Genomic DNA, 14,407 nt, shown 5'->3' on the forward strand with positions numbered 1-14,407 from the left:
TCAGATGAGATCCTGTTCGAGGCGGTGTAGTTGTTGTTGTGAAGATAATGTTGAGGTATAATATTGAGGTAATATTTATCTTTTTAGATGAGATCCTGTTCTAGGTGGTGTAGTTGTCGTTGTGAAGGTAATGTTGAGGTATAATGTTGAGGTAATATTAATTTTTTTAGATGAGCTCCTGTTCTAGGCGGTATAGTTGTTGTGAAGATAATGTTGAGGTATAATGTTGAGGTAATATTTATCTTTTTAGATGAGATCCTGTTCTAGGTGGTGTAGTTGTCGTTGTGAAGGTAATGTTGAGGTAATATTAATTTTTTTAGATGAGATCCTGTTCTAGGCGGTGTAGTTGTTGTTGTGAAGGTAATGTTGAGGTATAATGTTGAGGAATTTTTTTTTTTCCAGATGAAATCCTGTTCTCGGCGGTGTAGTTGTCGTTGTAAAGGTAATGTTGAGGATTTTTTTTTCAGATGACATCCTGTTCTTGGCGGTGTAGTTGTCGTTGTGAAGGTAATGTTGAGGTAATATTTATTTTTTTCAGATGAGATCCTGTTTGAGGCGGTGTAGTTGTTATTAAGGTAATGTTGAGGTATAATGTTGAGGTAATATTAATTTTTTTAGATGAGATCCTGTTCTAGGCGGTGTAGTTGTCGTTGTGAAGGTAATGATGAGGTAATATTTATTTTTTTCAGATGAGATCCTGTTCGAGGCGGTGTAGTTGTTATTAAGGTAATGTTGAGGTATAATGTTGAGGTAATATTAATTTTTTTAGATGAGATCCTGTTCTAGGCGGTGTAGTTGTCGTTGTGAAGGTAATGTTGAGGAATTTTTTTTTCAGATGAGATCCTGTTCTTGGTGGTGTAGTTGTTGTGAAGGTAATGTTGAGGTAATATTAATTTTTGTAGATGAGATCCTGTTCTCGGTGGTGTAGTTGTTGTGAAGGGAATGTTGAGGTATAATGTTGAGGATTTTTTTTTTTCAGATAAGATCCTGTTCTAGGTGGTGTAGTTGTTGTGAAGGTAATGTTGAGGTTTAATGTTGAGGTAATATTTTTTTTTCAGATGAGATCCTGTTCTCGGCAGTGTCGTTGTTGTGAAGGTAATGTTGAGGTAATATTTATTTTTTCAGATGAGATCCTGTTCTCGGTGGTGAAGTTGTTGTGAAGGGAATGTTGAGGTATAATGTTGAAGATTTTTTTTTTTCAGATGAAATCCTGTTCTCGGTGGTGTCGTTGTTGTGAAGGTAATGTTGAGGTATAATGTTGAGGTAATATTTATTTTTTTTCAGATGAGATCCTGCTCTCGGCAGTGTAGTTGTCGTGAAAGTAATGTTGAGCATTTTTTTTTCAGATGAGATCCTGTTCTAGGCGGTCTAGTTGTTGTTGTGAAGGTAATGTTGAGGTATAATGTTGAGGTAATATTTTTTTTTTCATATGAGATCCTGTTCTCAGCAGTGTCGTTGTTGTTGTGAAGGTAATGTTGAGGTAATATTTATTTTTTCAGATGAGATCCTGTTCTCGGCGGTGTCGTTGTCGATGTGAAGGTAATGTTGAGGATTTTATTTTTCAGATGCCATCCTGTTCTAAGCGATGTCGTTGTTGTGAATGTAATGTTGAGGTAATATTTATTTTTTTCAGATGAGATCCTGTTCGAGGCGGTGTAGTTGTTGTTAAGGTAATGTTGAGGTAATATTAATTTTTTTAGATGTGATCCTGTTCTAGGCGGTGTAGTTGTCGTTGTGAAGGTAATGTTGAGGATTTTTTTTGTTTTCAGATGAGATCCTGTTCGAGGCAGTGTAGTTGTCGTTGTGAAGGTAATGTTGAGGATTTTTTTTTGTTTTCAGATGAGATCCTGTTCTTGGTGGTGTCGTTGTTGTGAATGTAATGTTGAGGTAATATTTATTTTTTTCAGATGAGATCCTTTTCGAGGCGGTGTAGTTGTCGTTGTGAAGGTAATGTTGAGGTGCTATTAATTTTTTTAGATGAGATCCTGTTCTAGGCGGTGTAGTTGTTGTTGTGAAGGTAATGTTGAGGTAATATTTTTTTTTTCAGATGAGATCCTGTTCTTGGTGGTGTCGTTGTTGTGAATGTAATGTTGAGGTAATATTTATTTTTTTCAGATGAGATCCTTTTCGAGGCGGTGTAGTTGTCGTTGTGAAGGTAATGTTGAGGTGCTATTAATTTTTTTAGATGAGATCCTGTTCTAGGCGGTGTAGTTGTTGTTGTGAAGGTAATGTTGAGGTAATATTTATTTTTTCAGATGAGATCCTGTTCTCGGTGGTGTAGTTGTTGTGAAGGGAATGTTGAGGTATAATGTTGAAGATTTTTTTTTTTCAGATGAAATCCTGTTCTCGGTGGTGTAGTTGTTGTGAAGGTAATGTTGAGGTTTAATGTTGAGGTAATATTTTTTTTTTTCACATGAGATCCTGTTCTCGGCAGTGTCGTTGTTGTGAAGGTAATGTTGAGGTAATATTTATTTTTTCAGATGAGATCCTGTTCTCGGTGGTGTAGTTGTTGTGAAGGGAATGTTGAGGTATAATGTTGAAGATTTTTTTTTTTCAGATGAAATCCTGTTCTCGGTGGTGTAGTTGTTGTGAAGGTAATGTTGAGGTATAATGTTAAGGTAATATTTATTTTTTTTCAGATGAGATCCTGCTCTCGGCAGTGTAGTTGTCGTGAAAGTAATGTTGAGCATTTTTTTTCAGATGAGATCCTGTTCTAGGCGGTGTAGTTGTCGTTGTGAAGTTAATGTTGAGGTGCTATTAATTTTTTTAGATGAGATCCTGTTCTAGGCGGTGTAGTTGTTGTTGTGAAGGTAATGTTGAGGTAATATTTATTTTTTCAGATGAGATCCTGTTCTTGGCGGTGTCGTTGTTGTTGTGAAGATAATGTTGAGGTATAATGTTGAGGTAATATTTATCTTTTCAGATGAGATCCTGTTCGAGGCGGTGTAGTTGTTGTTGTGAAGGTAATGTTGAGGTATAATGTGGAGGTAATATTAATTTTTTTAGATGAGATCCTGTTCTAGGCAGTGTAGTTGTTGTTGTGAATGTAATGTTGAGGTAATATTAATTTTTTTTGATGAGATCCTGTTCTCGGCAGTGTGGTTGTCGTGAAAGTAATGTTGAGGATTTTTTTTTTTTCAGATGAGATCCTGTTCTAGGTGGTGTAGTTGTGAAGGTAATGTTGAGGTAATATTTTTTTTTTCAGATGAGATCCTGTTCGAGGCGGTGTAGTTGTTGTGAAGGTAATGTTGAGGTTATCGGTAAAGTCAGAAGCGAATGTAAGAAGAATTCTATGTTCGCTTTGAGGCTTTGCCGATTCCATATTATACATTTTACCATCTCCACTACCTACATATTACCTTTATTATTTATATTCATTTTACCATCTCCACTACCAACATCTCACCTTGATCTCTCAAAAATTCCAGCAATGTGTGTGTCTGTGTCTGTGTCTGTGTCTGTGACCGCTGTTTCTCGACAACCACTGGACCGATCTAATTGAAACTTGCCAGGTATATTGCTAGGGGACCTGAGGATGTGCCTTTTCAAGGTTTGATATTAATCGGAGAAGCGCTTCCCAAGTTATGGCCACTTATTTCCCAACCAATGACAAGATGCGTTGCTGCATTGGCGTGGCCGATGGGGAAGAGAACCTCAGCCGCTTTCCCCATTATGGGTTACAACGTCCGGACTTCCGGAAAGTGATGACTTCATGTATTCTCATAATTTCTCGAGTTCTTATGTGCATTTATACATAAACACAATTCCCCAATCCAGTCGTCATTTAAGAGAGCGAAGGAACGGCCTGTGCAGTTGTTTGAAAGTAATTTTTTTGTTTGTTTGTTTTTTTTTGTTTTTTTTGCACGTACTTTTTTTTCTTTTTTCTCATCTCTTCTCTTTGTGTTTTTCCTTGCAATGACATTGTGAAAAGGCAAAATACGTTGGCGCTAATTGAATAATTGGCCAATAAAACTAAATTGCGAATAATCGTAACTGCGATATGCGAACTTCCGTGCCACGTACGTATGGGCACGCGAGAGTGAAGGAACGGCCTGTGTGTTTGTTGTGTCTGGCTCGCGGTTTGAAAGTTTTTTTTTTTTTGCACATACGGCCACACACATCCGGGCACGTACTAGTTACTTATATACATTTTATCGTCTCTACCTCCTATATCTCACCTTTATTATTTATATACATTTTACCATCTCCACTCCCTATATCTCACCTTTATTATTTATATACATTTTACCATCTCCACTTCCTTCATCTCACCTTTATTATTTACATACATTTTACCCTCTCCACTCCCTACATATCACCTTTATTATTTATATACATTTTACCATCTCTACTACTTATATCTCACCTTTATTATTTATATACATTTTGCCATCTCCACTACCTACATATCACCTTTATTATTTATATACATTTTACCATCTACACCACCTATATCTCACCTTTATTATTTATATACATTTTACCATCTCCACTCCCCACATATCACCTCTATTATTTATATACATTTTACCATCTCCACTACCTACATATCACCTTTATTATTTATATACATTTTACCATCCACACTACCTATATCTCACCTTTATTATTTACATACATTTTACCCTCTCCACTTCCCACATATCACCTTTATTATTTATATACATTTTACCATCCACACTACCTATATCTCACCTTTATTATTTATATACATTTTACCATCTCCACTACCTATATCTCACCTTTATTATTTACATACATTTTACCCTCTCCACTTCCCACATATCACCTTTATTATTTATATACATTTTACCATCTCTACTACCTCCATATCACCTTTATTATTTATATACATTTTACCATCTCCACTTCCTTCATCTCACCTTTATTATTTACATACATTTTACCCTCTCTACTACCTATATCTCACTTTTATTATATATATATATACATTTTACCATCTCCACTACCTCCATATCACCTTTTTTATTTATATACATTTTACCATCTCCACTTCCTTCATCTCACCTTTATTATTTACATACATTTTACCCTCTCTACTACCTATATCTCACTTTTATTATATATATATATACATTTTACCATCTCCACTACCTACATATCACCTTTATTATTTATATACATTTTACCATCTCCACTTCCCACATGTAACCTTTATTATTTATATACATTTTACCATCTCTACTACCTATATCTCACTTTTTATTATATATATATATATATATATATATATATATATATATATATATATATATATATATATATATATATATATACATTTTACCATCTCCACTACCTCCATATCACCTTTTATTATTTATATACATTTTACCATCTCCACTTCCTTCATCTCACCTTTATTATTTACATACATTTTACCCTCTCCACTCCCTACATATCACCTTTATTATTTATATACATTTTACCATCTCCACTCCCCACATATCACCTTTATTATTTACATACATTTTACCATCTCTACTACCTATATCTCACCTTTATTATATATATATATATATATATATATATATATATATATATATATATATACATTTTACCATCTCCACTTCCTTCATCTCACCTTTATTATTTACATACATTTTACCCTCTCCACTCCCTACATATCACCTTTATTATTTATATACATTTTACCATCTCCACTCCCCACATATCACCTTTATTATTTACATACATTTTACCATCTCTACTACCTATATCTCACCTTTATTATATATATACATTTTACCATCTCCACCACCTATATCTCACCTTTATTATTTATATACATTTTGCCACACTGACACACACAATGACATTTATTCGTACAAGATATCATCTCATCTCATCGATCCGCTTCAGGTGATGTGGCCCACAAGGCTCCAGTGCATCATACTCTCCAGTCCACCCTGTTTCTGACCATTGGCCTTGCTTAATCCCATGGTCTCCATCCTGTCTTTTTTCCATCTTGTTCCACTGTTCTCCTCCAGGTTGGTTTGGACGTCCTTCTTTCCTTCTTCCTTCGGGCTTCCATGACAATGCTGTCAAGCAGTTGTTATGATCTTTCATTCTCAGCATGTCGTGTCCAATCCATTTCCATCTCCTGGTCTTTTCTTCATCACTGATCTTCATTACTTCGGTTCTTTTGAGTAATTCTTTGTTTGATACGATGTATGGCCATCTGAATTTTAGGTCATCTCTTCCGAGATGACCTAATAAAGCCGGACCAAAAGTCTGTCCGTCCTCCGTACGTCCTCCGTACGTCCGTCCGTCAACAATTTTTCATTCTGATCTTGATGAAACTTAGTATGTGGGAAGAGGTCGATGAGTGTTGCACAACGATATAACTTTTGTCCGGGTTCAAGGTCAGGGTCAAGGTCACGAGGTCACGTAAGTTATAAAAATCGCCATTTTCAAAACCTATCTAGTCTGCCGTTCTACAAGATATTCGGCAACTGTTTATTGATTATGATCGTAAAAAATATTATCTTGTATCTAACCGGACAGATTTTTGAATTTCCTTCCCGTTTGATCGTCACGTGATCTGGAAGATGGCCAAAAACGCTGATGCGATTCGCAAAGAAGGAAGGAAGGAGAAATGAAATATAAATATAAAACACATTTTTAGCCTTTTATATTTTACATTTTCCACCGAAGGTGCAAAAGTTTCAAAACCCGAAATGTAAACGTCGGCATTTATTTTCAAAATATAATTTTTTGCGCACGTGCCAAAATGCCGAGTCATCTTTAACCAAACTGCGCAGTTCGAGCTGCGCAGTGGAACTGCGCAGTAGTCTTCGGTCACAACTGAACATTGAGAACTTGTGGTATTATCGAGATGACCGTCACCCCCACACGGGGGTAATTTTTATTATCGTACGCAGACATTTGAATATAAATATGCCAAGTTTCCGATTGTCCCCTTCGTTTATCTTCCAAGCCTCACATCCATAAAATAGCACTGATGTCGCAAGTGAGTTAAACAATCTTCATTTGGTGTTCAATGTATAAAAGCTTGAGCTCCATAATTGCTTGAGTTTCATGAAGGATACCAGAGATGGACAAATTCTGTTCCAAATATCTTCTTCACCTCCTCCTTGTTTGTTGACGATTGCCCCGATGTAGATGGACACTGGTCTTCAATTTGAATTCAATTGTTTTTACTATTCATCCTCAAAACATGTTTTCTTCGTGTATATTTTGAGGCCTGTTTTTGATGCAAATCGATTCATTTTTGTTACTTTTGTTTGCACATGTTCGGAGCTACATAAGAATAGGGAAATGTCATCAGCAAAATCCAACTCATCGAGTTTGGTTGTAAACTTTCACCTCACCCCTGTGTTGTTGCCATTTGTTGTCTTCCTCATTATCCAGTCTACTACAAGCGACAATTTAAAACCGGACATGACATCTCCTTGATTCACTCCTGTTTTTACCATGAACCACTCTGATTCCTCAACCTCCTCCAGCACGGCACATTCACTCTCCTCATTCAAGATCTGGACCATTGTGATGATTTAACCCAGGATTCCATAACTCGCCATGATCTTCCAAAGGCTTTCTCAGTGCACGGAGTCAAAGACTTTTTCGAAGTCCACAAAAGTAATCTATAGAGTTGCTGCCACTCTGCTACCTGCTCAGTTATGTTGTGCAAAATATACATTTGCTCACCTGTGTTTCTATCTCTTCTAAAGCCTGCTTGCTCATCCCTCAACTTGTTCTCAACTCCATCTCTAATTCTGTCTATCAGCACTCTTCCAAATACTTCACTTGGAACTGATGTTCAACGAATTCCTCTCCAATTTCCACATTGTGTCACATCACCTTTCTTTGGTGATTTGACAATTAACTCCTGCTTCCACACTTTAGGTACTTGCTCTTTGTCCCAAATTTCTCTCAACAAGTTGTCAAGCCGTGTGTGTGTGTGTGTGTGTGCGTGCGTGCGTGCGTGCGTGCGTGCGTGCGTGTGTGCGTGTGTGTGTCCGCTTTCCATAATTCTGCTGTAATTCCATCCTTGCCTCCAGATTTACCGTTCTTCATCTTATTTATTGCTGTTCTAATATTTGTTTTTCATATATGGCTTGTGCTGATTTCTTCAATAACAGGATCACACTCCTCTTCTGTTATGGGATCATGAATGTATGTATGTATGTGTATATATATATATATATATATATATATATATATCTATATATATATATATATATATATATATATATATATATATATATATATATCAAAATATGTGGAGTATAACGAGCGCCCCCACCCCTCCCCCGATCTCCAATAGACGCAAGTCCTGCGCGTGCGCAAACCATCGCGTCATCTCCGACCCGGAGATTTTGGCCCGGCCACTCATGTCCTGAGATTATTTCTGGTGGTCATTGGCCAATCATCCACTAAGCTGCCAATCCAGATTTCCGGCTTATTTGCCTCTTTTGAAGGTGCCTTTTGAACATAAAAAAGGTCAAAAAAAGAAAATCAGCTTCGGATGTGCACCTTGACCCCATGGCCAAAGTACACAGTCCAACAAGCCTGTCACATTAGCATACACATGCATCCCAACTCGAAGGCTGAAGCATATGGCCAATCAAACACGCACATCCTAACCCTGAGGGGCCAGAATGCATGCTCATACAATTGGACCACTCCTCCATCGGAGTGAGTCCCAATGACTTCAACGGTGTGCTGTCATCGATTCTCCTTTTGCACGGATCCTTTCGAATATACTACATTGTTTATTATTTATTTTCTTGTCTCGATGTACACACGTTGATGTGTTTATTATTTATTTTCTTGTCTCGATGTACACACGTTGATGTGTTTATTATTTATTTTCTTGTCTCGATGTACACACGTTGATGTGTTTATTATTTATTTTCTTGTCTCGATGTACACACGTTGATGTGTTTATTATTTATTTTCTTGTCTCGATGTACACACGTTGATGTGTTTATTATTTATTTTCTTGTCTCGATGTACACACGTTGATGTGTTTATTATTTATTTTCTTGTCTCGATGTACACACGTTGATGTGTTTATTATTTATTTTCTTGTCTCGATGTACACACGTTGATGTGTTTATTATTTATTTTCTTGTCTTGATGTACACACGTTGATGTGTTTATTATTTATGTTCTTGTCTCGATGTACACACGTTGATGTGTTTATTATTTATTTTCTTGTCTCGATGTACACACGTTGATGTGTTTATTATTTATTTTCTTGTCTCGATGTACACACGTTGATGTGTTTATTATTTATTTTCTTGTCTTGATGTACACACGTTGATGTGTTTATTATTTATTTTCTTGCCTCGATGTACACACGTTGATGTGTTTATTATTTATTTTCTTGTCTCGATGTACACACGTTGATGTGTTTATTATTTATTTTCTTGTCTCGATGTACACACGTTGATGTGTTTATTATTTATTTTCTTGTCTTGATGTACACACGTTGATGTGTTTATTATTTATTTTCTTGTCTCGATGTACACACGTTGATGTGTTTATTATTTATTTTCTTGCCTCGATGTACACACGTTGATGTGTTTATTATTTATTTTCTTGTCTCGATGTACACACGTTGATGTGTTTATTATTTATTTTCTTGTCTTGATGTACACACGTTGATGTTTATTATTTATTTTCTTGTCTTGATGTACACACGTTGATGTGTTTATTATTTATTTTCTTGTCTCGATGTACACACGTTGATGTGTTTATTATTTATTTTCTTGCCTCGATGTACACACGTTGATGTGTTTATTATTTATTTTCTTGTCTCGATGTACACACGTTGATGTGTTTATTATTTATTTTCTTGTCTCGATGTACACACGTTGATGTGTTTATTATTTATTTTCTTGCCTCGATGTACACACGTTGATGTGTTTATTATTTATTTTCTTGTCTCGATGTACACACGTTGATGTGTTTATTATTTATTTTCTTGTCTTGATGTACACACGTTGATGTATTTATTATTTATTTTCTTGTCTCGATGTACACACGTTGATGTGTTTATTATTTATTTTCTTGTCTCGATGTACACACGTTGATGTGTTTATTATTTATTTTCTTGTCTCGATGTACACACGTTGATGTGTTTATTATTTACATTCTCTCACAGGAAGACTCTCAATCTCATCTTGTTTGTGTTTCTGTTTCAGGTGTCCTCCATGGGGATGCAGTCACAATGTAAGTGATGGTTTTTGGAATTTGATGAAAATTGCTGTTTTGTATTGTATCAACTTTAATTAATTGATAATTCCACTATTGAACTCATGTTTATTTTCTGTGTTTTCACTCTTCTTCATAAAACGACTCCGAGGGGATACCGTGTAATCCCAACACAATTACACTCCAGTTTGATTGTAAAGTTATGGCTTGTTTCACCATGACCAATCCGATTATTGACATATTTATTACAAACCAACAGGAATAAATTAATTATTTTGCTTTTAAAAGTATCTTTCTGAACATGTGCAGGACAAGGAGATTGGTAGACCTCAATGTAGTGTGACATACATAAATTGATGATAGAACAGAATGTACAAATGAAGCCAGTTTATGGGATTCGAATCTTTGATTCCAACAAAAATATGGGGGAGGACACAAGAGACGAGATACCGACCTCCCTTCACAACATGAGTGGTGCCACAAGACAGAGACTGAGGGAGAGGGAGGAGGAGGGGGGAGAGAGAGGGAGAGGGAGGAGGAGGGGGGAGAGAGAGGGAGGGGGAGAGAGAGAGAGAGGGAGGGGAGAGAGAGGGAGGGGAGAGAGAGGGAGGGGGAGGAGGAGAGGGAGGGAGGGGAGGGAGGAAGGGGAGAGAGAGAGGAGAGAGAGGGAGGGGAGAGAGAGTAGAGAGAGGAGAGAGAGAGAGGGGGTGAAAGAGAGAGGGGAGAGAGAGAGGGAGGGAGGGAGAGAGAGGAGAGAGAGAGAGGGGGGGTGAAAGAGAGAGGGGGAGGGAGAGAGAGGGAGGGGAGAGAGAGTAGAGAGAGGAGAGAGAGAGAGGGGGGGGTGAAAGAGAGAGGGGGGAGAGAGAGAGAGGAGGGGGAGGGAGAGGGAGAGGGAGAGGGAGACAGAGACACACAGAGTCACACGAGGGTTGTTGTTTTGTTGGTTTTCTTTTCGTTAAGACATTGTTTTTAACATTTTAAATGATTTTATCGGGTGAAAGGAATTTGGGTGAGGTTTCAATCAATACAAATAACATGTTCACACTGAACAACAGCCACACTTGTGATAATTGGAATATCCTATTAGCTCAACATCACAACAGGTATCCAGGTAAATCAAATGGATTCGTGTAATCGGCGAATCCTTCATGCTCCCAATCAATGAACTGTCAGATCTACATTTCATTTCAGCAAGTAATCTTCCATGATAAACTAATGAAATTCAAGCTTGAAATGCCAAATTCCCTTGTTTGTGAACAAAGTGATTTGTTGCTGTTGATTATAAATAGTGATATCAATGTGACCCCCAATGGGCCAACCTGATCCTCTCTGATGCCCAAGTAGTGATATCATACAAGAACATGAGACACAGGTGGAGGCCATTCCGCCCATCATGCCTGCACCACATCAACACCACATCAACACCACACTAATTTATCAACACAAGATCAAAATTTTAAAAATGTTAAATGTTTTTCTTTTTTTTAAAACAAAAAATTGTGTTTTTGTGGGTTTAAAAAAAGTTTTTGTAGTTTTTTTTAATCCCCCTCCCCTTAAGGGAGGGGGGGCATGGACTTGGTTAAAAAAACCCAACATCAACCACACAACATCCCTTGACGAGACCCCCACCAAGAGCACTCCGTACACGTGCACACAATCACCCCTCAATGCTCAAACTGCTATTCTTCTTCCGGGAGAGATAGGTTCTTCTGACCATGTGCTTGTCAAAGTGGACATCTCTCTGGATGTTATTAAAGAACCACCTCAGTGCCGTCAAGTCTAGCATTACCCTCAGGCCGATTGGCACGGTCTCCACGCAGCCATCAAACTTCGAGACTGCTCTCCCATCGCTACTTTCTCCAACATCAACTCATCCTGGGAATTCTATCAAAGAAACTTGCTCTCTCTCACATACAGATTTATCCCCTCATCTTCAGGTGTCCTCCCCTTCCTCCCACCCTTGGTTCACTGAAGCTTGTGGCGAGGCAGTTGTCCTGAAACAACTTGCCTTTGCCTCATGGAAAGCAAACCCAACTGAGGGTAATCTCAGTTCCTTCCATAAAGCTCGGAACAAGTGTGTATCTACCCTCATGAGAGCTAGAAAACAACATCTTTCTCATCTCAAGTCTGAACTCTCAAACCTCTCTCCTTCCTCAAAATCCTGGTGGCATCTAATCAAATCTGTTTGTGGTGTATGTTCCCCCTCCATCCCCTCCCTTACCTCAAATGGCCGCAAAGCTGACACTGCACGTAAAAAGGCTGAATGCATAAACATGTTGTTTACATCGACATCTTGTGTCACAAACCCATCGCTTTCTCTTCCCACTTGACCCAGTCGCACCCAACTGTCCCTGGACTCCGTGTCCTTTTCTCCTGACAAGGTGGAGAGCTTGATGTCAAACCTCGAGTCAGATTCTGCAACCGGTCCAGACGGCATCAGCCCACGTGTCCTATAAACCTGCTCCTCTGCTCTTGCTCACCCTCTCTCTGTTCTATTCACCCTCTCATTTGCTCAAGGTCATCTGCTATCTTCTTGGAAATCAGCAAACATTACCGCTCTGCACAAAAAGGTGCAAAAACAGATCCCTGCAACTACAGACCAATCAGCCTACTCCCAATCATCAGCAAGGTCATGGAATCCATCATCGCTTCAGACATTTAATCCTTCCTCTTCTCCAATGGCTTGATTTCTGATCATCAATTTGGTTTCAGACCAGGTCACTCTACCCTGGATATGCTGCTTCTGCTCTCCCAACAATGGATGGAGGTCCTCAATGCCAGACATGAAATCAGAGCCATTGCCCTGGACTATGTCTCTCCGAAAGGAATATTTAGACCCCCCCCCATCTACTTTCTCAACAATCTTCTGGAAGAAGTCCTTTTATTCAAGTTTCTGAGTCTCACTATCTGCCATGATCTTTCCTGGGAAAGCCACATCTCTAACCTGGCCACCAAAGCCAGTCGCCTACTTCGAATCCTCCATCGTGCAAAGTCCTTCCTCGGCCCAGCTGAGCTCCTGACCACATACGAAGCTTTCATATGCAGCCTGATGGAGTACCGCTTTCCCCTCTGGGCTGGTGCTTCTGCCTCTCACCTTTCTTGGCTTCACGCTGTGGAAACCAAGGCATTTAAGATCCTTGGTGTCTCCCACGATGAGGCTGAGTCTTTGGGACTTTCACTCTCTCACCACAGGTAGGTCGGTGGTCTTTCTGTCTTCTACCCTCTCCTCTCGGGTGCTCAAGGTCCGCCAACAACCCCCTTCTGGTAAAACTACCAAAATCATGAATCGCTGCTCACCTTCACTCTTTCATTCCTCTTTTTTCCCACCTTTGGAATAAACTCCCTCACTCTGTTCAATCTCACTCTTCCCTCCAGGCCTTCAAAACAGCTCTTCACCCTCACCTCTTATCTTCCCCCATCCAAAACCTCGATCTTTTCTACCCCCGTTAATCCACCCCAAACCCACCTCCTTCAAATTTCCTGCTTTCCATCCTGAAAGTTCCTGGAGTGTCCATCTTATATACCCCGTGTTCCCCACCCAACCCCTCTCCCTTCCACAGATCTCCTAATGTCTTTGTTCCACACTGTTTTGTCCATCCCTCTCCCACCCCTCTTGTCTCATGCCCCCCTTGCTGTGCGTTATGTGTTAGCTCTCATACGAGTCTCGACAATGTAAACAAAAATAAATAAATCAAAATCATGCCAAAATCTCCACACCTCTCCATCTCCATAACTCCCAGATACCTATCTAATTCTAATTTAAACTTATCTACTGTTTCTGCTGCCACTACCTTTCCAGGGAGACCATTCCATGCATTAACTACTCTCTCAGTAAAAGACCCCTACCTTACTACCGTCTTAACTCTCCTCTTCTTTACCCTCAGGCTATGGACCCTGGCCCTATCACTGTCTACTCTGCTGAATTATAATTCATCTTCACTTCCTTTATCTCTACCTTTCATTATCTTCAACACCTCCATCATATCTCCTCGTAACCACCTCCTTTCTCGTGTTTTAAGTCCTGTCTCCTTCAGCCGCTCCTCACAGCTGAGTTTCGCTAGATCTGGAATCCATCTAGTAACCCTGCGCTGAACCCTATCTATGGCATCTATGTCCTTCCTGAGTTGTGGTGACAAAAACTGCACATAATATTCTAGATGTGGCCCTCACTAAATCCCTGCACAATGTTAACACCTCTTTTGAT

General features: G+C 38.8%; 1 protein-coding gene across 3 annotated transcripts in view; it reads left to right on the plus strand.

Annotated features, from left to right (window-relative positions):
• Nucleotides 1–14,407, plus strand: part of LOC147010267 (receptor-type tyrosine-protein phosphatase H-like) — a 62,592-nt gene that overhangs the window by 15,564 nt on the left and 32,621 nt on the right. For all 3 annotated transcript variants that reach the window (XM_085861159.1, XM_085861158.1, XM_085861157.1), the window contains one exon: nt 10,194–10,221. In XM_085861159.1, coding sequence (XP_085717285.1) covers nt 10,194–10,221 — 28 coding nt within the window. The remainder of the gene's footprint in view (nt 1–10,193; nt 10,222–14,407) is intronic.

Source organism: Eptatretus burgeri, chromosome 17, assembly GCF_056783735.1.
Source record: "Eptatretus burgeri isolate ZD-2024b chromosome 17, Ebu_testis_v1, whole genome shotgun sequence".
NCBI classification, from domain to species: Eukaryota; Metazoa; Chordata; class Myxini; order Myxiniformes; family Myxinidae; genus Eptatretus; species Eptatretus burgeri.